Genomic DNA, 27,168 nt, shown 5'->3' with positions numbered 1-27,168 from the left:
GGAGGTTTTGCATCGTTTCGGAGCTAGGTCTGTGCGGGGGGGACCGATCTAATAATTAATAATAATAATAGAATCACAGAATCACAGAATCGTTTAGGTTGGAAGGGACCTCTGGAGATCATCTAGTCCAACCTCCCTGCTCAAGCAGGGTCTCCTAGAGCATATTGCCCAGGATCACATCCAGACGGCTTTTGAATATCTCCAGGGAAGGAGACTCCACCACCTCTCTGGGCAACCTGTTCCAACGCTCTGTCACCCTCACAGTGAAGAAGTTTTTTCTCAGGTTCAGATGGAACTTCCTGTGGTTCAGTTTGTGCCCGCTGCCTCTTGTCCTGTTGCTGGGCACACGGAGAAGAGGCTGGCTTCATCCTCTTGACACTCCCCCTTCAGATACTTGTACACGTTGATGAGATCCCCTCTCAATCTTCTCTTCCCCAGGCTGAACAGGCCCAGCTCTTGCAGTCTTTCTTCAGAGGAGAGGTGCTCCAGCCCTCTAATCATCTTGGTAGCCCTCCGCTGGACTCTCTCCAGGAGTGCCATGTCTCTCTTGTACTGGGGAGCCCAGAACTGGACACAGTACTCCAGGTGAGGCCTCCCCAGGGCTGAGTAGAGGGGCAGGATCACCTCCCTCCACCTGCTGGCAACACTCTGCCTAATGCACCCCAGGATCCCATTGGCCTTCTTGGCCGCAAGGGCACACTGCTGGCTCGTGCTTAACTTGGTGTCCACCAGCACTCCCAGGTCCTTCTCGGCAGAGCTACTTTCCAACAGGTCAGTCCCCAGCCTGTACTGCTGGCTGGGGACTGACCTGTTGGAAAGTATAATAATAAAATAATATAAATATAAATATAAATATAAATATAAATATAAATATAAATATAAATATAAATATAAATATAAATATAAATATAATATAATAAATATAAATATAAATAATAATATAAATATAAATGATAATAATAATAATAATAATAATAATAATAATAATAATAATAATAATACATTTTAAAAAACACTTTAATGCTATTAAACTCGCGGGCACGAACGCCTGCGGGGAAGGAAGGCGGCGGCGCCGCGCAGCCCCGCGCCCCGCCCCGCGCAGCCCCGCGCAGCGGCGCGCCGCTGCGCGGGGCTGCGCGGGGCGGGGCGCGGGGCGGCGCGGCCCGCTGCGATGTGCACCATGTCGTTCAAGGTGAGCCGGGCGCCGGCGGGGGAGGCGGAAAGAGGGGGGGGGGGATGCACGTTTGGCCTCTCGTTTTGTGCTCTCCGTGCCGGCAGCCGCTGAAATGCTCCGTCATATTCTTGTTTGGGTTTTTTTTTTTTAATTTTTTTATTTTTAAGAAAAAATAGGGGAGGGGGGTTAAGGGGGAGGAAAGGAAACCAGAAGCGCCCTTCCCGGCTGCGGGGTGCACCCTGCGGTTGCAGGTGATGGAGCGAGGGGCTCTCTCCGCCTCCCCAAAGGGATGCCCCTGCGGTGTTATACAAACGCCTGCCGGGCGGCCGGTCACCCCGCACACATCGCTGGGGAGGACGCGGTCGGAAGCGCCCCGGCCGCTTCTCCGCTCCTCTGCTAGTGCCGGCTGTGTAATAGTGCGGCGGCAGCATTTATCCAGGGTCCCCGCAGCGGTCGGGCTCGTTGCCTTTTCCGCCTGCGGTCGCTTTTACTTCTTGCGCCTCTCCCATGCAACGCCAGGCCAGGGCAGCCTTTTTCAGGAGAGTCACCAAAATGAGTTTTTTAAGTCTGCAGAGGGGATTGATAAGATCAGAGGCAAGCAGCGGTTTACCGAGGATAACAGATAATATTTATGCTAGCTGTGCGTCTCCTCAGCTATGCACTTTTTGCATCCTCTGCCGGCTCTTGTTGTATTGATCGCCAGCTCCCGTGCCAGCCCGTTGTCATGCTGCTTGTGTTGCGTTGCTTTACGTGCGGGATGATTCCCCGTCCTTGCCTCTTGTTGCTGTCAGCGTGTGTCCCCACGGGAGCGCCGCGGCATCTCGGTTTCGCCGGTGGCACTGCCCAGCGCAGCAGGTGGCTCCCACTGGCCGGCGAAGCCCTGCTTTGGTGCCCGGCAGGGTGCCGTCCCGCAGAGCGCTGCTCAGCTCTGCGCCGAGCGCTGAAATCTCTGCGTTCATCCCCTTTTTGGCCCTCTCTCGTCCTCGTGCCTCTTCAGTCCGCTCTGTCCCTCTGCGCTGTCTCCCTGGCTCATTCCCACCCTCTTGCTCCTTCCTTTCTTTTCTCCTGCCCTCATAAGCATCTACCTCAATTTGCTCCTGCTCTTTCTCCTGCTTTTCGGTAGCAGCTGAGGTTGTAATGTGGTGCCAGCCTTGTGTTTTCTTGCCTTCTCCTGCCTTTTTGGCCTGCTTAGCTTTTCACCTTGTCCTTCAGGTCTTTTTTTCTATTCTCTTCCTATCAGCTCCTGTTCGGGGTAGCTCGGCACCAGACCCCTCTCCCTCCAGCAAGCTGTCCCCCAGCACCTACCACCACCTCCCCCTGCTTTCTCTCTCTTTTCTGTGTCTGTCTCACTGCTTGATATTTTCTCTTTCTCTCAGAAGGCTGTGAACTTGCCGTGCGCTCCTCCCATCCCCATTTGCTGCTGTCTACCTGTTTTCCCCTTTATCATCCTACTTAGCTATGAGCTAGCATTTCTCTGTATTTCTCACTGTCTGTACACATGACTACTCCCTCTTCTTCCAGCAGTTTCTCGGCATTTTTGCCTGCTTAAACTTCTATCTGTGTCTTCAGCTACCTTTCTCTTTGCTCAAGATCCTGCATGTAGCATGTGCTACTGTCCAATGAAGTCCTCTGTCTTTCCTCCCAAGTACCACTCACATTTTCCGTTGTCTCATACTTGATTCACATTTCCAGCTCTTCTTCTTAAAACCTTTTCCTCAGATTCTCTTTTCCACAGGGACTCGTTTGGATCCTGAGACCAAAAAGGGAATTTTCTTGTATTCTGACAGTACAAGGAACCAGGCCCTGGCCTGGTGCTCTCTTTCTCCCTCTTTCTCTCTCTCTGCCTATTGTGCCTCTTCTCTTTCACCTTCAAGATCACTGTTTAGGATCTACTCTCTCCCTCCTCAGCTGTTGCCCTACTGCGACCTGCCTCTTTGTGCACATAGCAAGTCAAAGGTAGGGCAGGGAACGGGGCCTGGCCATCACAGCGTTCAAAGGCTCTTTCCTCCCCAGTATTCCTAAGATGACACATACATTATTCCATTTTATTTCTTCTATATTCCAATATAGAAAAGGTCTTGTCCGATTTGTGAAATATATTTTCCTCTAGACTATTTTTGAGTAGGTTTTTGTGCTTGGTGTCAGCACAGCATGAATATAGTGCCAGTTTTCCACCATTGGGCTTTTCTAAAAGTGTATAAATGATTAAAATTAATAGCACAGCCAGAATTTGAAATAATACTTTAGAGATCTTGATGAAGTACAAGCAACGGTATCCTGAAAGTTGCTGATGCTGGAGCAAATGGCATAATGAAATATGTCATTTTCACCAAAGCTATTAGCTAATCGCTCTTTGAGACCCTTATTATGTTCTGTTCCCTGGCTGTCAGTGCTGAGGATCAGTTTTGTATTTTAAGGATTTTAGGAGCAGACTAGCTTTATAATAAGAATAACATCACAATTTTATTCAGTTAATCTCTTGCAATTCGACATTACCTCTCCCTAAGAAATACCTGAGGGGAGAGGATTGAATACATAGCTAAACAGCAGCAGTCAAGGCTTATGTCATGTCCTGGGGTTGAAAACCAGTTTATTGCTCAGAAGTGATTCAGTTCATCTGATCATTAATCGCCAAATAAAACCTTTTACTGTGCTTCCTACCGATGTTTACTGCGCCTTCTATTGATGTCAGTGTTGCTGATATCGCCTGGAAATGAGGAGCACAAAGGTATAAATCTTTGCTTTGAAAATAGAAGAGAAATGGCTACATGGCACTTCTCCAGGCTGTCCCTGGGTAAGTGGCCCGGCTGTTTGATTTTTGCACATTCCATTCAGCTTAGCATACAAAATAGCTCAGGTTTGTGTTTGCTTTTTTTATCTAATCACTGCGTGGTTGATGTTCTGAGTGTGCACTGTATGCTCAAGTTTTATATAAGGAATTTCCAGCAATGTGAGGGTATTAGGGGAAGCAGAAGTACTGACAGCAGTCATTCCAAACTGGGTCAGAAACACCACCGGGAAAGACCTGATTTCACGTCCTTGATGCATATGAGAATTCTTCCATAGCTTGGACTTGATCCAAAGTATGAGGACAATTTGGCTGGTGTAGGAATTACGGGAAAAAAGAGGGAGGACTTTGTGGGTCATCAAGACTTCAGGCCTCTAGTTTCAGACTACTTTGGTGCTAGCAACTTAGTTCTCTTCTCTTCTCTCCTCGTGTAAAATGATGGGAGCAAGTAAAGAGCTCCTGAATAGTGATTCCAGTTCCTGCCTACCTGATATGTAAAGGGGTTGTAGGCAAAATAAAATGGAATCATATTGCCACCCTACCTTCATAGTGAGAACTGGGCTGGAGGGAATAAACTTTTCCTTATATGGATATATTGCAATCCCCAACGTTTTCCAAACCTTTATGGGATAGAATGAGATGGCAAAAAATAAGGAGCGTTGTCCCTCCATGCAGAGCTCCTATTTTTACCTTGAAATCTGATTTTCTACTCTGTAAGATCTAAAGATCACTTTTTTGCAATAATTTTCCACTGAACACCATAATAATAAAGACAATATTCCTAAATATCAGCTCTGTAAATAAATATCTGCATTGTAGGTTAGGGCAGAATGGGCGACATGGATCCACTGTGTGTTTAAGTCACCTGTCTGCATTTACCTAAAATGTTAATGGGTTGTGGGGGTAAAGATAGAGAAACTGTACCTCATGACTAGCAGCCATCCAGGAGGGTAAGAAACACTAGCTGTGTTCCAAGTGACACTATTTACAGATTCATCTTTGGAAATGAAGAGTTTGTCAGCTGTAAAAGGAAGACCAAAATTTCGCCTATTGTGCCTGACGTAATTCTCTTTTCCAGACTCCTGCCTCTGTATGTGCTGGTACAAGAAATATTGCTATCAATTTATAGGAAATGTCTCATGATTTACAGAAGGGTTGAAACTTCTCTGGTCTTCAACAGCTGCCAATTTGCCTACTTGCTAACACCAAAAAATATTAAAAGTAAAACCAATTAAAAGCGCTCAGTGTGACCGGTCTGGGTCAGATTCATACAGAACTGAGCTTGTATCTACAGGTTTCTGTGAGGTTTATGATTTGCGTGTCAACAAAGGAAGCAATTTAAACTGATACATGTGTATATTTTAAATATCAACCATAAAACTATTTAATCCTGTTTCTCTATGACATTACGCTTGTGTATTGACATTTGGACATGGGCAAAGTGAATATTTAATATTCTGCAGAAGAATGGCTGACTTATTTTCATTTTGCATTTCCTTTGGGTTATCTTGGAGGCAGGATTTATTGGAGACCAAGGCCCCTCGGTGCTTTTGACGCTGCTGCCGTCTCAGATTACTACCAGTGAAAAGCTGCTTTATTGAACTGTTAGTGATATTGAGCCTTATTAAAAATCAGATGCATGACCTGCTGCAGGACGTGTATCATCGCCACCGCAGCTTTGCTTCACTTCAGCGCTTCCCTCCTGGCAGTGCTGATCTGTCAGGATAGCGTTTGGGCAGCTTTCTGCATGGATCAGATAAGGAGGTCAGGAGCAGAGTCTCTGTCCTTTTTTGCTGTCTTCCTCCTAGGCTGGGGCAGTGATAGTTTGCTCCTACACAGGAAAAGTCACAGTGTGGCAGCGCTTTTAGGACTCTGAAAGCCCAAGGAGTTTATTATATTGTATTGTTTAACAGTGATCTGTGGTATCTAGATTGCAGAGTTTCCCAATTTTGCCTTACACACTGCCTTGCCTTGCACATATAGTAAATGAACTTCAAAGTCTGTAGACATCATGATTGAAGCTTTCTTTTTCTACTATCACCCTGGAGATATCTCCCATGACCATAGTTACACAGAGTGTTATTTCCAGGAAGCAGGCAAACCTAACAGTGTGGGAGATGCATGAGCAGTACTTTTCACGTACTGGGACTTTATATGCAGCAAGGAAGGAGACAGCAGAGAAACAGCCTGGAAGCCAGGATGTCCTGCAGCAGGGCTTGTCAGCAGGATGATTCAGCCTCCGTAACTGTGCTCAGCCCCACCACACAAACGGCCAATACAGGTACCAGGTAGCACAGTGTTTTTTGTGATGTTTCCCCGGGGATTTGGGCTTGCGTCATCAGCTCTCATTACACAGCAAGCTAAGAGTCATAGGCTGCTATGGACACGGGAAGGACCTGAAACAACATGAGATAACACATGAAGACTGATCTCTCTAATTGCGCAAATAAACTAAATTAGCTTCTCTTCCACGGTCCAGTTTTAAGAGAACAGCGCACCTGAACTGAAGCACGCTTGATCCGAATGCAGAATTTGCATGTGTGTGCTTGTCCACAGTATCTTGCAAAGTTTTCTATTTCTGCTTTTTTTTTCACCAGAAAGAAACACCGCTCGCCAATGCTGCATTTTGGGCTGCAAGGAAAGGAAACCTGGCTCTTCTCCAGCTCCTGCTGAACAGTGGGCGAGTAGATGTGGACTGCAAAGACAGTGTATGCATGCAACGCACACATGCCCACAGCACTGATTTACATCCCTTTTCCATAGCCCACTGCACAGAGGGTGTGGCAGGCATCTGACATGAGGCATCTGAGAGTCTTATGACACTTAGACGTGATTTAAAACCTTCTCTTGCCAAGAAACAAGTTTGAAACTCAGGAGAAAAGAGTGTGATGATTTACATCAGTGGCAAGGGGTTAGGAATTTGCCAGCACTCAAAAATGTGGCTTACATAGTTATTTGTGGAGTTGACATTAAAACACAGATTCTAGCACCTCAGGCTTCTCTTTGCAAGGAAATGTCATTGTAGTAATAGATCACTGTGACAAGTCGACTCAACTGATCACAGGTAGCCATGTTTCTGTCAGCTACGAGAGCTCCTCATAATTAGTTTAAAATAACCTTGGACCATAGTCTCCATTTAGGCAATGTGAAAGGTTGCATTTGATGTGCAGCCCCGTAGGGCAGGCAGCGTCTGCTACACGCAGTGGTGCTGTTCAATAAACTGCTAAACTGCTGGCCCTCTAACTTCTTCTTTACTCTCCCCGAGTAGCTCCTGCAGTTGACGCCAACACAAAGGCACAATAGGATTTCCAAGCAAAGAGGAGCCCAGATGCATTGCAGATAGATTCGATGGGGATTTCCTGACTGCCTTGGTATGAGCTGAAATTAGTTTTTAGATCAGAAATGGGCTGAAAACCCAGATAACATACATGGCTTGCTAATCAGTCTAGAGCATATGGACGGTTACTTGATTGTACTTGCCTTCTGCAAAGAGCAGGGGAAAGCCAAGGTTAAGCAGTCCCCAAGTTTCCTGTGTTTAGTGTTTGAGCTGACTTGTTGAGAGTCATACTTGTGTTGTACAGGTTTAGTGCTACTTCTAGCCTGAAACATTAACCTGCCATAGCTTCTCTCACTTTGAACAGCTTCAAAGTGCAAGAGATTTTCTAAGTAGCAAGTTTGATGCCCAACTCCCATTGGCTTTTTCTGAAAGACAAGAACCTGTCCATTCATTTTTGCCCCGTAGGAAGGCACAATTGTCCTGTGATACTTCTGGTACTGATTCTGTGACTGTCATTTTCAAGGGGAATATTTTCATAGTAAAGTGTGTTCAGACTGGGGTGTGAAGGAAACAGGACAGAGGTAGATGTAGATGTCAAGAAATAAGGTCTGTGACTGTTCGTTTTTTCTCAAGAAAAAATTTCGATCAAGAGTATTTACAAAGTACTGTAAAATATCCTGACTTGTTAATTGTATCAGGCATACATATTTTCTAGACTAAAATATTTTCATATAATTAAGGCTGCATGCTTCTTCTTTGCAAAGTCACACGTTCCTTCCTTAGATTGCATTGGTATGTGTGAAGGTTTCAGAAGGATGAGTTTCATCCTTATGCATATGGTCTTGGCGTATCATCCATACCCCACATATTTATAACCTAAACATTATTTGATTCACTGAAGCAGTGACCTTGTTGGGCCACCTAGGTAACCTGAACGCAGATCGCTGGTTAGGGACATTGTCTGATATAATGTAAAGAGTCACAGCCTTCTGCAGACAGGGTGTGCTGTAGTCATTTGGGCAGAGAATAGCAGTTAAGACACCTGGACCCTATTCCTGACACTGATTCTTTATGTGACGCCAGAAGAGTCCCTTAACTTCTGTGTCTAAGGTTGTTGTTCTGCAAATGGTGCAAAGATCTTTGCTATCTCTGATAAAAAAAAAATATATACATCAAAAATATTGTTGTTGTTATTGTTGCATTTATTTTAGGGACAATAATGCAAAGTCATTGCATATGTTGTTCCTTGAAGGGTCATGCCTTAGCGTTGCAGGAAAGTCTATAAAGTTTTTGCTGTTTGTTTTTAACACTGGTTAATTCCTCATTTTCAAAATATTTTTCATAGCAAGTTTCAAGCTGTTTTAGAATCCGTTTAGGGGAAAATTGCTCCACCGTTTATGAAGTGGAAAAGAACAAACAGGTTCTCTGATCAATGATCATAAACTGCCTTGAGCTTTTCAGAAGAGGTACTGTCTCTTCCGGACAGCCTGATTCATTGCTGGAGGTGTCTGTTGAAGGTACTGATTTGTTTTTCCTTACTCCCAGCTTGGCACAACAGCTCTGATGGTAGCCTCTTACTATGGCCACATAGATTGTGTTCGGGAATTGGTGTTGCAAGGAGCAGATATCAATCTGCAGAGAGAGGTAGGAGAAGTTCTGCATTCAAACAGGGATTGATTAAGTGACTGTTGTGTATTGGAAATAATAAAGGAGTGTTGTCTGTTGCTTATTTGCCAGTTGCTTATTTGGCATTTGCTATGCAGTGCATGTATATACAGGATCTGTTCTCCGGAGGACACCAAAGAATCAGATGTCTGGAATTTATGATAGAAAATGAGATGCTGGAGCTAAATTTATTTGTAATTCATCAAACATTTCCAGGACATCCACTTGACATGGGGCAGTTACATATGAGGTGTAACCCCATGGTAAATCCTTTATGCATCTGCCATTTTACTTACTAATACAGTAACTTACAGCTCTCAGGATGGGATAAATGTCTTATGATAGGGAGAAGTCCTTTACCTTTTGATTTGCAGTGTCTGGTCATTAAAATGGAGCTGATGCCATTGCTAGCCCAGGAATTATTTCGACTCAGTATGCTTTGGAGTTTCTGCTTCTCAGTCAGAGCCAAATCATCTCTGATGATCACATAGCTTAATCATCCATATTCTTTCCTGCATGTCTACTCTGCGTTCAAGGCATCTTTCGTGCCATGGCATGCTTTTTTGTGGGACCCTAATTATCCTTGGAATGGGAAAATGTCAGCAGCTAGCTTTATGGAAGTGCCTTCCCCTCACATCCTGGGCAAACGATTGTAGGAATAGCTGCAACTATTCTGGTTTTGTGTGCTGGCTACAGAGAAAACAAAATTGCTGTGGGACAAAGAGAGTTGCACTGGTCCTAAGAGAACAGCAGTTTTATGAGAGCTTGCAGTAATATGGAATGACTGCAGGAGATCTGGGATGGCAGTATTTTCTTCACTCAACAGTACAAGCAGATATTTCTTACTTTCCTTGGTTACCTGGAACTAGAGCATTAATCTCATGCTGATATCTGCAAGTTACTGAGTCAGTGAAAGCCATGTCTGGTGGTATAAGTGTCTTTGCACTAACTAGCCTAAGCTTGCTTTAATCATGATGTCAGTATCTTTCAGCAAAATCCTGTTCCAACAAAACATGTATGTAAACATGTACTTTCCCTTAGATAAACATTGCCAGAAAGACCGCAACAAAAGGAGAGGTTGAGAACAGAGTTTTATAGATATGCTCTTGAGTATCACTCTGGGTATATTGGTTCAGCAAGCCAATAAAAAGAGAAACACGGGAATCCTCCAAAGTCACTCCAGGGAGGAAGGCATAGCAAAATAGATGGAATAGAGTCCTAAAGACTAACGACACTATTTTGGAAGTTAATGCGCCTACGCAAATCAATGCTCTTGTACTCTGAAGTTGGTGTGAACCTCAGGGAAGTGAGAGCCCCATAGAGTTCGCCTTTGAAAGCGAACTCTAAAACGGTCTCCAGGGGCCATGTGCAATTGTAAAGGCCTTTGGCACTGGAGTGAATTTCCATATCTCGCTCCATTTTCCTGTATCTCCTACATGGGATGAGAGAGCCCAAAGCTAGGAAAGCCTGCTTGTCTTCTTTCCTTCTTCCTTACCTTCTTTTTTTTCCTCTTTCCAGCTGTTAAAATACTCATTTTTCATCCTGATTTACTCAGATGTTAATGACAGAACTCACTGTTTAAAAGACAGGGTTTCAGTTCTTCAGTGAGATTAAGCTGAGGTGGGAAAAGAGGAGTTGCAGGGGGCTGGTTATAGCTGATTGAAGGCTCCTTGGCCAGAGGGAAAGCTAGTACTGTGAGAGACAACAATGATTTATACCATCTATAGCATTCACATTTTGTCAGTGTAAGGTCAAGGAAGGTGGAGCTCTGCTGTATTAACTAACCCCCTCTCCGATCCTTCCACACCCTGATCCAAATCCATCCCAAGTTCCCACTTGTCTTGGGTGAAGGGGCAGGCTGGCGGGTGGTATGGGGGTAGCTTTCAAATTGGCTGTTCCTCTCTTGTCTAAGACTCTTCTCACTCTGAGCTTTCTTTCCCCGTCTGGAGTCGGAGGGGAAGTAAATGAATACTAAGAGGTCTATACTAGAAGCCCTATGCAGAAGCCTGTTGTGGAAACTGGATTTTTTTCAAATATACATTGCTGGACAGATCGCTCAGTGCAATAAGAAGAAAACTGACCACTTAGCTAACATACCTTGTGTCCCCTGGAGTCCTCAAAGTCATCACCAGTCTTTCTGGCTGATATTCTATTGATTGTGCTCGATATGTTTTAATTTGAAATGTATACTTCAGTTAAGTACATTACATATTTGGGTTGTTTTAATCCACTTTTTCCTTACAGTCAGGTGCAACTGCTCTGTTCTTTGCTGCACAGCAAGGCCACAATGACGTAGTGAAGTTTCTCTTTGAATTTGGAGCCTCCACTGAATTCAAGAATAAAGTAAGCTCGTAGGTCTGTTTTTGCATGTCGATACATTCTGAGAGTCAAGCCTGTTGTTTCCCATTGACATGAAACATGACATGGCAGCAGGAAGATCATAAAATGATTTCCTCACTTGAATGTTTTCTGAGCAATATGAGTAACATGACATACTGTGAAAATATTAACTTGGGACTAGCTTTTATTACCCAGACTTAATGGCATAGAGTGGTCAGAGATCAGTCCCCTTGATGGTGAGATCAGTTTTTCCTCTTAAACTGTCCTGCAATACAAGAACGAAGAGCCTTTGTGTGCATGTTAGGTAGGCGCCCGTTTTAGGTGTATATGTACTCCACTTGCCCAGGCTGGAATTTTGTCCGCATTGGGGTGTCTATGCGTGCCACTGTAGGAAATATAAGAATATAGTGCCTTCAGTCTTCCCTAAATTCCCATTTACCCACCTGTGGCAGGAAGATGAAATGCATCTTCTAACTTCTGTTTCTTTGTTCAAGCTGGTTCTTTGTAAAAATCTTAGGATAGCCAAAAGCACTCTGGGCTGCGTGTTTCCACCACCACAACCTGACTTCAGTTCTGGATTAAATCTTCTGCCCCCTCATGCTTTCAGCACCCTGTTTCACTTCGCAGAGCATAGACACACACCTTCTATCGTGTTGCACAGGTCTCCTCAAAACAGTGGGCTCGTCAGGCTTCATACCCTGGGCATCTAGTGTCCTCTTGAAAGCTGGCCATGTCCTCTGCCTGAGGGAGAGTTGCTTTCTGAACAGATGCTCACGGAGGCTTCTCTGCTCAGGTTTATCAACAGGACCTTCTCAGGGTGAATGGCATTAAGAGCAGATACTCTGGCAGCAGCCCATCAGCTCAGTTTCTTTGTCCAAGGCAGCACTAGTACTTCTACTTTCAGCAAAAGGAACCGAAAGTACCAAATTTTTGTTAAACCTTCTTCCCCTTGACATGGTGACCACATTCGGGAGCACTGGGACTGATGCAGCTGAAGTTCTTCGTTCCCATAATCTGGAGAGGACACTTGTCAGTACCCTGGCATCCACAGTGAAATGTGTTTGAGGAGGAAAGAATTATTCTTTACTACACAATAACCAGTTTTTCCAGATGTTGTAGTCCGGGATACGAATGGCTCCCACAACATATCCCTGCCTTTCAGAGTCCTTGCAGGCACAGACTTTAAAATTCTAAGGAAACTGATAGAAGGTCCCTGCCCTCAACTCCTAATGCTCCAGGGGCTGCAGCAGATGTTACCAATTAAAAATCTGTAGGTTTTGTGGCCACAAAGCTCACGCATGCCCATACAGTAGGATTTGCATTGATTCTGGTATCTCAGTGAACTGTGCTTGTGGTAAGCAACCCTCTGAGCACAGCAGAAGGATTGATCGGTACATTTAAGAGCATGAATGGATCTGTGGCTATTTAACGCAACGTGGAGCGTGCCTGTGTAACTTAGCACCGCAGGAGGCTGCAACATGAAATACAACAGCTGGATTTCAAAGTGTTGGATAACCTCATGTGGAACAGAGCTGTTAGGAGAAGCTGCATGCTAAAATAAGGGTCATTACTCAGCCTTTTACTTCAGGGTTCAGGTGGTGGTGGTAAGAATTGTGAAAATCATCTTCTCTCATGTTAGGCTGTATTCAATTGGACTGTGACCATTCTCTGAGTCATCTAGTGGCCTGCAAAATGGCCATGAACCACACTGAAGGAGCGAAGGTGTCCCCCCGGAACCGGCGCGTGACGTGGACATGAGGCAATTCCCCAGCAGCATCAAACATACCCATCTAAGCACTCCCTCCTTCTTGTCACCTCTTCAAGAAGTATATCAATAATTCCAGCCACCTCTGTGGCACTTTGGCACTCACGGTATTACTTGAGCTATAGTGCCTGAAAAGGCGCTTAAAAGTTGGATGAAGGACAGCTGAGTTGAAAGGAATCTATGCAAGATTAAAGTGATACTGCTTTAAAAAGTTGATAGTTAGTGATGTCCCTCTTTACAAAAAGGATCTGCTCTCTCTGTACTGTCATGCAGATATGAGGGCTTTACTAGATTCATCATTAATTCTGGAAACCATCCTGGAAATTGTTGTCTCACTCATTGCTTGCTTGAGAGCTGCAGCTCTTCCCGCTGAAGTGAGAATCTAGCCACAAGGGTACAAATGTTTAGAGTCCAGGCTGCGCTTTGGTAACTCACCCTGTTTTAGACTGAGGCCAGGTGGGAACCTTACCTGGTACACTGGGCAGCAGCGTGTACCCCAGAGAGAGGTACCACTGGGAACATACCACAGCACCAGTGTGCACCTCCCATTGGCCTTGTAGTTTGTTTTGTTATCAGTTAAATTTCTGATTTAAAAACGCAAAGCGTTCAGTAGCTTGGAATCGTTGCATCAAACCACCCTTTTGTTAACAGGCAACTAAGATAATGGGCTCTCCCCCCAAACCCGGGCACAAAGCAGTTGACAAAATATGCCCTTTCAAGTCAGAGGTAAGGGGTTTCCTGATGAAGGCACTCAGCCAGGAGTCAGCCCTGGAAGAGATTAGGCTGATCCTGGCTGCTTTCAAGGGGCGTTGAAAAATTCGTCAATTTCCATTGATAATTTCTATTATCGGTGAAGATGTGGAATTATCATAACAAAACATATCAAACATACCCTAGAAAACAGAGACTTTAAAGCAATGTGTCCTCTTTATAATTTACTTTTCTGCAAATTTTAGTTACTGCATTCGTCTGACATTCAGATCTGACAGTGCTGGAGAAATATCTTCGTACAGGCATTCGTTTCTTGTTACCCCTAGTACAGTTAGAGTTGACACTGACTACGGCAGGGAGAACAATCAGGTTCTAAAACGGTGTAATGAAGCAATTAGCAACAATTGCTGATGTGATACGGGAAAATAAATGCTGCTCTCTAAGATTATTGTGGCAGCAAGCTTCAATAATATTTTCTGCATTGTCACAGTCTGACATCCCTAGCACTATGTATCACAAATTAAAATATGTTTTATTTATTTTCTTAATGTGAGACATGTTATAAGCATGTGGGTTCTTAAATGGATTGCCCCAGGTGGATGTTTCCTGAGCAATACTGAAGGTAGGACAGAAGCAGAGGCTATTTTTTTTCCTGGCTAGCGACTGCAGAAGATCAGGTCCCTTCCCTTTTGGCACGTTTCATAAAACGCCATATAATTCTAAGGTACTTTCAGGGAATGATCACAGAATCACAGAATCACAGAATCGTTTAGGTTGGAAGGGACCTCTGGAGATCATCTAGTCCAACCTCCCTGCTCAAGCAGGGTCACCTAGAGCATATTGCCCAGGATCACATCCAGACGGGTTTTGAATATCTCCAGCGAAGGAGACTCCACCACCCCTCTGGGCAACCTGTTCCAATGCTCTGTCACCCTCACAGTGAAGAAGTTTTTTCTCAGGTTCAGATGGAACTTCCTGTGGTTCAGTTTCTGCCCATTGCCTCTTGTCCTGTTGCTGGGCACCACGGAGAAGAGGCTGGCCTCATCCTCTTGATACTCCCCCTTCAGATACTTGTACACGTTGATGAGATCCCCTCTCAATCTTCTCTTCTCCAGGCTGAACAGGCCCAGCTCTTGCAGTCTTTCTTCATAGGAGAGATGCTCCAGCCCTCTAATCATCTTGGTAGCCCTCCGCTGGACTCTCTCCAGGAGTGCCATGTCTCTCTTGTACTGGGGAGCCCAGAACTGGACACAGTACTCCAGGTGAGGCCTCACCAGGGCTGAGTAGAGGGGCAGGATCACCTCCCTCGACCTGCTGGCAACACTCTGCCTAATGCACCCTAGGATCCCATTGGCCTTCTTGGCCACAAGGGCACACTGCTGGCTCATGTTTAACTTGTTGTCCACCAGCACTCCCAGGTCCTTCTCGGCAGAGCTACTTTCCAACAGGTCAGTCCCCAGCCTGTACTGGTGCATGGGATTATTCCTGCCTAGGTGCAGGACCTTGCACTTGCCTTTCTTGAACTTCATGAGGTTCCTCTCCGCCCACCTCTCCAGCCTGTCCAGGTCCCTCTGAATGGCAGCACAGTCTTCTGGTGTGTTAGCCTCTCCCCCCAGTTTAGTATCATCAGCAAACTTGCTGAGGGTGCACTCTGTCCCTTCCTCCAGGTCATTGATGAATATATTGAACAAGACTGGGCCCAGGACTGACCCCTGGGGGACACCACTAGCCACAGGCCTCCAACTCGACTCTGCGCCATTCACCACAACCCTCTGAGCTCGGCCATCCAGCCAGTTCTCAAGCCACCTCACCGTCCACTCATCTAGCCCACACTTCCTGAGCTTACCTAGGAGGATGTGATGGGAGACAGTGTCAAAAGCCTTGCTGAAGTCCAGAAAGACAACATCCACTGCTCTGCCCTCATCTACCCAGCCAGTCATTCTGTCATAGAAGGCTATCAGATTGGTCAAGCATGATTTCCCTTTGGTGAATCCATGCTGACTACTCCTGATCACAGAGGAGTGATGACAGAGATGAAGGAAGACGTGGGCAAATAGACTGAGAAGTCCAGGCCAGTTACATGGTCTTAGCTGCTGCTGCTTACACCGGAGACTGGCAGCTTCTGTATGTGCTGCCCATAGGAAGGATAGACTGAGAAGATACGAAAGGAGGTGGCAGAGAAAGAAGGACAGAGGTAGCTGAGAGAACCGGCTCTCTTCTGAGTCCCCACTGTGCTAGAATGGTTTGCAGTAAAAGATTAATAAAAGCTGCGTTGCGTCAAGAAGACAGGATAGGAGCAAGAAACAAACTGGTGCTCTGGGCCTTCTCTCAGCTGCGTCACCCGTCTGCCTCCCGCTGCAGAGCGGGTTTTGCACTAGGAGAGTCTCTGTGGCTGCTCACGTGTCCCGGCTCCCGTTTGCTGCCCTGCTCAGAGTTTCCAAGATGCATGCCAGTCCCAAAGATGCTGCTTCAGCTCTTTGCCTGTTGCAGCTGAAGTCAAAAAGCAAAGAAAAAAGGGAATCACAGGGCTGAAAGAGATTTTAAAACTCTGACATTTGCTTCTTTCTTTCCTCCCTTCATCTGCCATCCTTGTAGTCTGTAAAATGTTGGCCTCTCCAGCCGGAGCTTGCTCGGGTACCAGGAAAGGCAATTGTGCTGGTGAAAAAGAGAAAACAAGGAAGAAAGTGTGAGAGAAAACAAGAGGGAAGCTCAGTAGGGGGGCTGAGTTTTCCCCTCCTAAAAAAAGCGGCCCTTTGCACTGGCAGTTACTTGATTTAACTGAGTGCTGTCTTGGCACAAGGTGTTTTCAGTGAAAAAGATTCCCCGCCCAGAACTTCCTTTTCTCACAGCAGGACCCATCGCTGTTTATCACGGAGCTAACGGTGTCCCCACCTAAAGCATGCAAAGGACTCTCGGTCTCTTCCGCTGACCCTGTTCAACTTCGTGGGGACACAGAGTAGAGCAGGTCTTAGAGCCCAGCTGTCTTTCTGATCAGGGACCAAATCTTTGGGCCAAGGAGCAGTCAACGGATTCTTTCTGGCCCAGTAAATATTTGATTTGGGGTGGGTAACTGAAAGCCTGAGGACCAGACCTGGGGCACCGCATTTTTTTTCTTTTTTTGGATCCCTGTAGTCTGACCAGGGCGATCGAAGGCACATGGTCACTCTAGTCTAAAAGAGCTAAATTACGTATTTTGGAAATGTGTTATTGTTTCCAAACTTGTAACTAGCTAAAAATGTTCACTGAATTCAACCAAATATTTGGCCAGAACATTTAGTCATTTTGAGACACGCCGATACCTCCTCCTTGAACTCCCCCTTCTTAAACCCGAAGCTGTTACAGCTCGGCGGGTGGAATCACACAGTGCTTCTACTCAAAGTGTTTGGCCTCAGCTCAGCTAGACTAACTGTGGTTAGCTTTGCAAGCCTGACTTTTATTTGGGACCTGTCATTTGGTTCCCTCCGGAAATGATGTTAATAACCAAACAACAACTTAATAAACAATAACTGCTTAAAATAACATATTGTTTGTTGAGAACACAAGAATTTCAGAAAACAAAAAGCAGACCATAAAGCAATAAACAAGTTATGCCCATGTCCACGTTACTGTCGGTGTGTTTTTACCTTCCACACGGGGAACCTCAAGATGTTTAAGCTTCCTATAGTTAGTTCATCCTTCCCTACCTCTCTGCAGAGGACCTCCGGTAGCAGACTTCATTTTCTTAATGCACTAACCTTCTCTTCCAATTTCCTTCAGGGAAAGAGTCTTTAAAAATGTCTCTGGTTTTTGTTTGTAGCCGTTTGATCTGGTAACTCATTACTTGGGCAAAACAGCTTTCAGCTGGTTGGAGACAGGAAATATGTTTCGTGAAGCTATTAGCTTTTGCCATTGTCTTTTTAAGGGTATGTAGGATTTTTGGGTTTTTGTTTTTTTTTTAATCCAGGAACCATTGTGGTTGCTTTTCTGCTTTGTTCCAGCAGTTTCAATTTAATTAGGGCAGTTTAATTTGACAGGGAAGTTTAATAACTCACTGCAGCTATAGAGTAACTTGACTCCACTGATCAGATTACACGCTGTATTTACTCAAATAATCCAAAGTAAATATGCAATTCTTTGATTGTTACATAACAATTTCACATCTGTGACTTTGCTGCACTCAAGACTTGTTTGCTTTTCAAAGCTGTAGGGAGGAAGGGTGAATATGAGGTTTTGAGAGTAGCCATAGACAGTCCCAGTGGGTTAGTTCAGTTATGTCAGAGTTCGAGTTTTCATGGGACTATTATAGGCATGAAAAGCACCACAGATTCATAGCTTGATTGGCATTTCCCATTAGAAAAGATTCAGTTGCAAAACGTTGGTCATTTGTAATTTCCCTTGCTGGATAGCTGTCTGCGTGGAAAATTTCAGACAAAACTTTGGAGCTATTTCAGAGAACAAGGCTGAGGGAAAGCACGTATTTTGCCCACATTAATAATAGTTCTAGAAACCATTTATTTCAAATATTTTACATAACCTGTCTTGTGGAGCAGGGGCTTGAGACTGGGAGTTGAGAAGACCTTGGGTGCTGAGGATGTGGGTTGTGCGCTATCTTCACGGGATGGTATTCCTTGTCCTCACGTGGACTGCAGTGAGCCAAAAGACTTGCCCTGCAACCCCAGCCCTGAGCTCCCAGGTGCTCCAAGGGCAGACCCAGGTGCAGAGCAAAGACTTTCTCTTGCCTGTGCTTTCAGGGATGGCTCACACTGCACCATCTCCCAGTCCCGGCTTTTGAGGAGAAGGGACAGACCCACTTGTCCCAGGGAGGGAGGTCAGGGTCTGTCCGGCCAAAGAAGCTGGGACCAAGGGGGGGGGGGGGTTGGAGAGGAAAGATCTGAAGGGATGGAGCCAGAAGAGAGACCGAAACTGAAGGGAGAAGCAAACCATGTGAATCTTGCCACTGTCTTGCCAACTGTTGGTGGCACCCTCTGGCAAATAGAGGATCTCTTCCTGCACACTGCCATCCCAGGTGGAAGATAAGAACCTCCGCTCAGTCTCGGTGCCAGAAATGATAGTAATTTTTGAGTGGAGTGCAGTGCATTTAATGTGGGGAAGACAAGCCCCACATTTGCTATTTTAGTGTTTTCAACTGCCTTGGAGTCATTAGCCAGCAACACTAAAGTCTTTCCCTCCTCAGATGGCTGCTGCAGGAGCAGCTGTACAAACCAGACTACGTGCACTTGCTTAGGTCTCCCTTTAGTGGTGATCTGTAGTAACTATAACCACCTGGGATTGCTCCTGCCTGCAGGGATGACTTTGTCAGCAGAAGTAATGGGCTCTCACTGGTGGCCATGGGTTTGGTCTGATGCACACTTCCACAATTAGCTAGCTTGCTTTTTAGAAGTGTCCTACCTACTCTTCTTCAGACCAGCAATCAGCAGGTGAGAGGCAGGAGCTGACAAGACATGAGGCTCTGGCCAAGAAGAGTAGATGACCCGTAGGCTTTGGATCAGGAAAAGGTTGTCCTTCACTAGGCAGAGGAAATTGTCGGGGTGGGAGTATGGTTGTACATGGGAAGAGACATGGAGGAGCTCAGAGCTGTGAAGGGAGCAGGGCTGCTAGTGTGAAGGGAGAAGATGAACTAAAAGCAGAATTTTTCTTGCTTCCTGTCCCTCCATAAAAAAGCCTCAGGAGAAAAATGTTTACAGTGACAGAGCCAAGTTCAAAGATTTATGGGCAAGACTTTGTACTACAGTTATGAACGATTCAGTAGCTAGTCACTACAGAATTGCTGTGACCCAAATTCTGAAAAGCCTCACAACTTGCTTATGTTTTATGGTGATATTTAGGACAGCATTTTCCCTCCCCCCTTACTGTGCCCATTCTTTGCTTTTTCACAGGACGGAGGCACTGCTCTTTTAGCAGCTTCTCAGTACGGGCATGCAAAAGTAGTGGAAACTCTGTTGAAGCACGGTGCCAACATTCACGATCAACTTCACGTGAGTTTATCTGACATAGATATTGACAACACCGGTGATGGAACAAATGTGCTGTTCATTGGAAAACAGCAGATATTCTAGTTCCAGTACAGTAAAGCACTTGCCAAAAACTCGTTTTTGTAGTACTCTACTTTTGTAAGACGTGATTTTTGTTAACTGTCTGCTCTTCGTGAACCTGGGAAAAGTGGCACAAAATCAGTAAAGAGGATTTAGCTGCCTTTTGGTTCATTATCTGTGTGAAGGAAATGTTCCAAATCTGGACCAGATGTATGCTATCCCTCATCCTTGCCCAGAGGGTCATATCCTATTTTACTATGTCAGAATAGCATTGCAGGCAGAAGAGTTAATAGCTATGAAGCCACTGAGGTATTAGAGAATCAGTTAGTTTTCTGGATTAGCTGCCAAAAAGAGTAGAAAAGTTATGCTGTCTTTAAAATCTTTTTAAAAGTATCCCATTAAAATGATGTTGCTGGGAATTTGTACATCTCTAGCTTGTCAATGCTTTGGGGAACAAACAGTTAAAATGACTGGATCGACATTGTTTAGTTGACTTCAGAAAGCTGGACTGAGCTGATCAAGCACTGGATTTAATTTCCTTCAGCAGAGACGCAAATAGGTTGAGCTGAAATAAAACCAAAAAGCGTGGCAGATTTTGTCTCCACTCTCCACCACTCTTTTCCCACCCCAGGGCACTTCAGACCAGACTGACCGAGAGGGATTTGTTCCCCGCGGGCACCTCAGGGTTTTCAGCCGTTTCCACGAGGGGCGAATGCGCAGGATGTTGTGGGGCAGTGCCGAGCGCTCCCAGCTCCTGCGAGGGCCTGGGGGAGCCAAGGGCTGGCGGCTCTGCAGAAGTCACCAGCGCGCGAGGGGCTGTGCACAGGGTGCACAGGGAGTCTCCGGCTCCGAGCTGCACCCACCCTGCGGTTATCAAGAAGGGTGTTGCACGTTTGCAGCTGCTGCGCAAATAGTGATTATCTTTCTAATCTCTGGGCAGGGATTCATAATGCTCGTCATTCTCTGTATGGTAATCCTAGGCTTTTCCACTTTTTTTAAAAATAGCAATGCTGCCACACCTGGAGACACCCATTCAGAAGTAAAGGCAATGAAGTATTTTCCTTGTGGTGTCTCCTGGAAATAAGCAATATTTGCAGTGGGATTTAGTGATGTGTTTTTATTGCTCATAGCCATTAAGCAAAACCATTCAGAAACAGCTGCTTCATAAAATAAGAATGCATTCTCTTGAAAACGAGCATTAGCCTGACTCCTTTTGTGGGACGTTGCCAAGTTGAATTTGCAAAGTGGTATCTGGCTGGCAGTTTCCTTGGCAGGCTGCCATATGAGAGGGATTTCGAACACACACTTGGGCAGTCCTCCCCAAACCGTCAAGATAGATGTTTTAATCTTAAATTGACTAATGTGAGGGGTTGAGAAGAGAATACCCTAGCTAAAGGCTATTTCTTGTAGAAATGTTTCATAGCCTTAAAACAGTTTTCTTGTGACAGCATCAATCCAAATCAAGTACAAAAAACTAGTAATTAATTTAAAAAATGGCTAGACGATTGGTAAAGCAAGGTTTTCCGTATCGATTGATGCTCTGAAAAAGAGTTCTCTTAATATTGCAGAACCTTTTTCCCTTTCTAAATGGAAGTGTTCCTGCTATGCCTATCTCTGGAGGAAATCTGCAAAAGACCAGATGCCATCACCTGATTTTAGGCACCTGCATAGCAGTCAGAGAAAATAACCCCTCAGAGAGCCTGGAGATATTAATTTGTAGTACCAGCAGACACCTCTCTTGTTTACCAGGACATTTATCTTGGAATCAAGGTCAAACATGTTAAGTTTGGAGGCTGGGCATTGAATTCAGCTCATGCTTCACCAGGCATGTGTTTTGCAGGAAGAAGTGTGTCTAAGTAGTATCTCTAGGCAGACAGCACCATTCAGTCCCAATGTAGGGATGTGCCAACAGTGTCAACAAGGGGCTTCCACTAAAATGCCCCGTATATAAGCATGAGCATGAGGTGCCTGCAAGATAGGTATCTGCACATCTGAGGGACAGCAGAGGGTTGATGTTTGTTCATGCCTCTAAACTAAAAGAGTCTCAGCTCCCAGGAGAACTTTCCCTGCTCTGAGCACTCTGGGTGTGGGATGGGTAAATGCCTGTCCTAGCCTCAATACAGCTTTCCACCTCTCATTCGTTAGATGAATTCTAATGCTGTTTGGATTTTTGTTGTCAAAAAAACCTCAATGCATATGACTTCATATTTTTTTTCCAGGGAAAAAGCTTCTGTGAAGCCAAATATTAAGGATTTTCTAAGATGGAAAACATCTGCTCATGGAAGACACGTTGAGGAAAAAAAAATCCCAGATTTGTTGATTTCTTTCACAAGCTTTTTGTAGGGAAATGCCAGTTTCTGACAGGGCTGCAAAATACTCTGTCCTGCATATCCTGCTGTTACACGCCCATATTACAGGTCCAGTCTCTTCTGCAAGATATGCCAGAGCAGGGGCATGGTAGTTGCTGGCAGACTTTAACACTGGAGCCCCCAGTTTTGCAAAGTACTTGAGCATTTTTTCACCATGTGTACTCTGTACACCAGATACTGGACACCAGGTGTTCTCTGTAGCAGAACACTTCTGCAGGAACATGAGGAACCTAAATGAACTTTTCAGCTGAACCTAAATGAATGTATTTTGCTATATAGGAATGGACCAGTGCTGTGATGAATTAAACTGTTAGCATTCTAGACCAAGGATTTAATGCTCAGCCTGATATATGATGGGAGCCAGTGTTTGCGCCTGTTGAATGAAAACGTTACCATAGTCTGTCATGAACTAGACTTTGGATTGTGGTAATTATTTTTTGAGCTCAGTTACACTGCACATTGGCATCAGAAAGAGAACTTGAATCTGTCTGGTTTGGTTTGGTTTGGTGCAAAACACGGTTATCATTTTAGCATATTATAAGCTGGATGTGTTTGCACGCAGGATGGAGCTTCTGCAACTTTCTTGGCAGCACAAGGAGGCTATCTGGATGTCATCCGATTGCTGCTGTCTTCAGGAGCGAAGGTCAACCAGCCACGGCAGGTAATGTTCAACACTACCAGAGCAGAGCTGGGGTCAAACTGACAATCTTCTACTAAAAATTAACCCTGGGATTTTCATGGGGCATCAGGTTCCCGAGGTGGATGGTGGCTGTGCCTGCATTCTGTTTGAGCTCAGATCAGGAGTGTCATTGAAGTGAGTCACCCAGTCCTTTCTGCTTGCATGCAAACTAGATCTTTTATAGAGGAAATGAAACTGGAAGCCCCAGTCCAGGTGTGCACCAAATGCACTTCACATCCAGAAGGGGATCAAACCTCTGACACGTCCTTTGGACAGCTTTGAACTACACGCACAATGGACGTTTGGGCCATGAGACCAGGCTAAATCAAAATAAAACCCTCAGGCTGCATATAGTGTTGATGTAGGGGCCTTGCGCTAGCTCTCCCAACTACTGATCTGCTCCTATTGTGTCAACTTCCCTGTGAATGTGCCCGCAGCCCACAAGGTCCTGGGGTTCTCCTGAAACTCCTGTCTGGGAACTCCAGGGAGAGACAGTGCCAGATTCAGTATACTGAAATTATACAGCATCAGCTTCAGAATCAAAGTTAATCTTTGATGAAACCTTCTCTTTTTTTACTTTTAGTTTTACTTTTTTAGTTTTACTTTATATCATCCACATGCACCCTGAAACTCAGGCATGAGTCGTACCTTCATCTCTGGAAGAACCTGATGTACGTGAAAAGCTTTGCTATCCCTGTTTGCAGTTAGTTACTCTAGTTGGCCTGATCCTGCAAACGCATAAGACAAGTAGCAACTGTAAGCACAAAACCAGCTCCTCTATAGGTAGTGGGCCTGCCATTTGAACATTAAATGTTAACGTATGCGCTAGATTTGGGGCTGATTCAGAGGTCCTTGCACTAAGAGCTAGATTCCCCTTGCGTTGCTGTATCTTGTTGATGTATTAAGACAAAAGAGACTTCCTGTATTTTAAACTAAATAAGGGATACATAAGCATACGTGGTCTACAGAGACACGTGTAAAAGCTTTCTTGGTTTCGAAAAAAGGGATCCTTAACTGTTTGGTTACTCGTGAATCTAAACTCAGGGCTCAAACAGCACATTTAGGTGCTGCTTTGAGTAGGCAGATGTGGGAGTTGCCCATCTAACTTAAAAACTCTTGGCACTTGGAAATATCTGGTTAGACATGGGGCGTCCCAGGAACCTTTGCTTACCCTGAGAGAGCCTCCCCTCTGGGCTGCTGAAACCCTGCAGGCAAGGTAGCTGCCCTGAGACGTCACTGCACATTTTAAATTGAGAGGATAAGGTCTTGTTCTTGCAGTCAGTTGCCTGCATCTGCCAGATGGCTGTCATCACTGATTGCAGCAGCTAAGAAATCAGTAGGCAGGAAAAAGGTGAGTCAAATAAAATGTGAGGGCTCTAATAACAGAGGACAATATGGCATGTGACCAACTTCACCAGTTATTTTCAGTAATTTCTTTCCTCCACCGCAAAGAGCCTGACAACTCAGAGCCAGGCAGCAGAGATTGATCTGTATGAGTTCAGTGGTTCCTTTAGGTCTGCGTAGTTTCTCTGCTGCTCCTTTAGCATAAGGAAACTGTATTAGGGATTTGTGAGCCCCAACAAAAGCCTTTGTCCTGCTGCATCTTCCTCCTCCTATCTATCACCAGAGCCGTGCTGGCAGGGAGGGAAGTTGGCAGCTACTCCCTGGACTGATGCTTCAGTTGCTCGTAGGCTGCCTCCACACTGTCTCCCTGACTTTGCCTAGATGAAGACACAGAAGTACTGTTAGGAGCTCTTAATTAATATAGTCTAAAAACAATATAGGAGCGTAGGTCACTGTATGATTTAATGCCTGTAGAGTAGATCAAAGTAAAGCTGGGGGAACTCAACCAGTTTAGCCCGCGTCACTGTAAGAACTGCATTCTGTTCGATAACCATTTAAAATTCTGTAATTATAATGCACCAGCTAAATCTTTCTAAGAGTATTTTTTCGATCTCTAATACAATTTCTATAATACAGTGTTTCATTTCATAATGCATTTTTAAATCTTAGCTGAGGCAAAGACTCTACATTGTATGAATGCTCTTTCTGGCTCTGTTTCATCTCCAGTAGTCTAGGCTTAGTTTGCCTCCAAGTACTGCCAATCTCTGCTAAGATTATGCCTGGATAAGTCGGTGGCATTTATATGTGGATGTTGTATTTGGGCTCCCTGTAATCTGAAACATTTCCTAAACAAACGGAACATTTTAACCCAATGAACTAGTGAAGTAATGGTTGGATGGACTTCAGTCTCTTACTGACCAAAAAATTCATCCTTTGTTCAAAGGTGGGATGTTGGTCATAAGGAATGTCAGCCTCAGCAGCAGTTTCTATGCCAGATGACTCTGTTGCTGCCAGTTACAAACTACAATGCTGTTACTGCTGTAGAAATTTTTTCTAAGTCATGTTAGGTTGAATACAGGGCTGGCCCTAGCTTCAGAGCTCCAGATAGGAATTCATGCTTCTGTTTCGTCATAGCTGTCCAGGTCTTCTCTCCATCTTGTTCTTGTGAATTTGAGGGCTTAATTCACTTGCCTGACCATATGTATCTACGCTGTATGTCTCCTCCTGCTGCTCCAGCAGGGTACCAGGTCCCCTTCGGTCTTGTGTCCTATCTCCCAGTCCCATGGGGTTGCTTCTGATACCTGGGAACATCTCAGATGGCACCAGTTCTCTGTGTGCAGGCCCTTTATCACAGCTGTCACAAGACTGAATAGTGAAGCTTTTGATGAGCTTCTTCCCTGGCAATGTCATTTCTCTCAGTATTTAACCTTCTTCTGTTCTTTCTGACATTGCGACAGGCCTTTGCGGAGTGGTGTTGGCATTCTTTTGTCATCGTTTCGTCTAGACAGAGCTCTGGGCAGTGTCTGAAGCCTGGTGCAGGCTGTGCTGCTTTGCTTCCCTAACTCCAAAACAAAGCAAGAAGATTGACGGCCAATGAATTTTACGCTGTGTTTTAGCCTGTGTCCCAGGAGGCTTTAGTCTGAATGGCTTGGCAGGTCCAAAATAATCTGAAAATTAATGTTTTTTTCTTTACAGATGGTATGCACTCACACATATATGTAAGCCAGTAAACCTACAGAGATTGTAGAGTAAGTCAAGCACGCAGTCTCTTATTAGCAAGATTTCAGTTGGTGCACTGGTGCTAGTGGGCTGATGGGCAGCACAGCAGAGGTGTGGACACCCAGCAGCCTGAGAGCTGCAGTGGGAATTCAAGGGACATCTCAACTCCTGCCTTAATTTGGCCCTTTCCAAGACAGCAGCAAATATTATGAGATTCAAAGCCACAAAGCAGTGTCTTTAGTTAATCGGTAAGAGAAGGAATAGCATCAATTTCAGTGAAGGCATGTTTGGGACCGTTGGGCATAATGAGACATAGTTCATATCTAGTAACTTGCGAAAAATAAGGAAATAAACATAGTTTAAAAACAGATGGGGTATTTAACATTGTTTATTCTAGGAATGTAATGGTCTGCAGGTCTGCTGGATGGGCAGAAGGACAAGAGAAAAAAAGTACTTCTTGAACTCTTCTGATCATTAGACGGCCAGAAACTGCTTCATCCCCTGGGCTTATTTGCTTCCTGGCTTGTCTCTGTGCCCTAATAGCTGTTTACATGACCTCTTAGTACAATGTAGTATCTCTTTTGCATTATATATCAACATTAAAATGGACAGAAATCTCATCTACTCCATACAAATATTCCATACTGTTGGATAAACCTGCCTAATAAATGTTGTTTGTTTAAGGGAGAGAAGCTGACATTCGTCAGTGTGAGCTCACCATCATCTCCATCATCTTTCTTCTCTTTAGGCTGAGTTCTCCAAGATGGTCACTCTTTCCTACAGTGGTTTTTTTTTTTTTTTAACTCCTCTGTGGTTGTGTAGTAGATGGTAATAGCAATACTATTAAGGGTAGTTAATGATAACAATGGTGTTGTTCAACACTAGTAGCTCAACATTTCTGCTTCTTTTCATTCATACCTGAAAATAAGAACTGCTCTTATAAACTTCACTGTGGATAAAAGAGAGCTGCTTTTTTTTTTTTTTTGCATAAATAGAACCATGGATTTGTACAGGGCTTCTTCATGCAGATTTAATTGTGTCATGGGTCTCAGGTATTTTCCAAGTTTTTATAAGCTTTTTCAGCGTTCCTCTTCCTATTTGCTGGAGCCCTCTGGTGGAGGAAGATTTGAAAAGTAATCAACTGTCAACTTAACTGACAGGGAAGACACTGTATGTTGGCGAGGGACAGTTTTTGCCATCACACTACTGTCACACGTTCTGTATACAAGAGGCTCTTTCAATGTTATTTTTAAATCACAAAGAGAACTCATTGTATTAACATGATATTTGCTGGAATGAGGTCAG

The 27,168-nt window shown here is 44.7% G+C and overlaps 1 protein-coding gene across 1 annotated transcript in view; it reads left to right on the top strand.

The window, feature by feature from the left end:
• The first annotated feature begins 1,123 nt into the window (after positions 1-1,123).
• ANKRD29 (ankyrin repeat domain 29) overlaps positions 1,124-27,168 on the top strand; it is a 35,696-nt gene continuing 9,651 nt past the window's right edge. The window contains exons 1-6 of the mRNA XM_068932363.1: positions 1,124-1,192; positions 6,560-6,670; positions 8,785-8,883; positions 11,149-11,247; positions 19,597-19,695; positions 22,684-22,782. Of these exons, the coding sequence (XP_068788464.1) occupies positions 1,172-1,192; positions 6,560-6,670; positions 8,785-8,883; positions 11,149-11,247; positions 19,597-19,695; positions 22,684-22,782 (528 nt within the window). The 5' untranslated portion in view covers positions 1,124-1,171. The remainder of the gene's footprint in view (positions 1,193-6,559; positions 6,671-8,784; positions 8,884-11,148; positions 11,248-19,596; positions 19,696-22,683; positions 22,783-27,168) is intronic.

This window comes from Struthio camelus, chromosome 2, assembly GCF_040807025.1.
Source record: "Struthio camelus isolate bStrCam1 chromosome 2, bStrCam1.hap1, whole genome shotgun sequence".
NCBI classification, from domain to species: Eukaryota; Metazoa; Chordata; class Aves; order Struthioniformes; family Struthionidae; genus Struthio; species Struthio camelus.
Note: the sequence above shows the minus strand (reverse complement) of the source record. Positions and strands in the feature narration are given on the sequence as shown.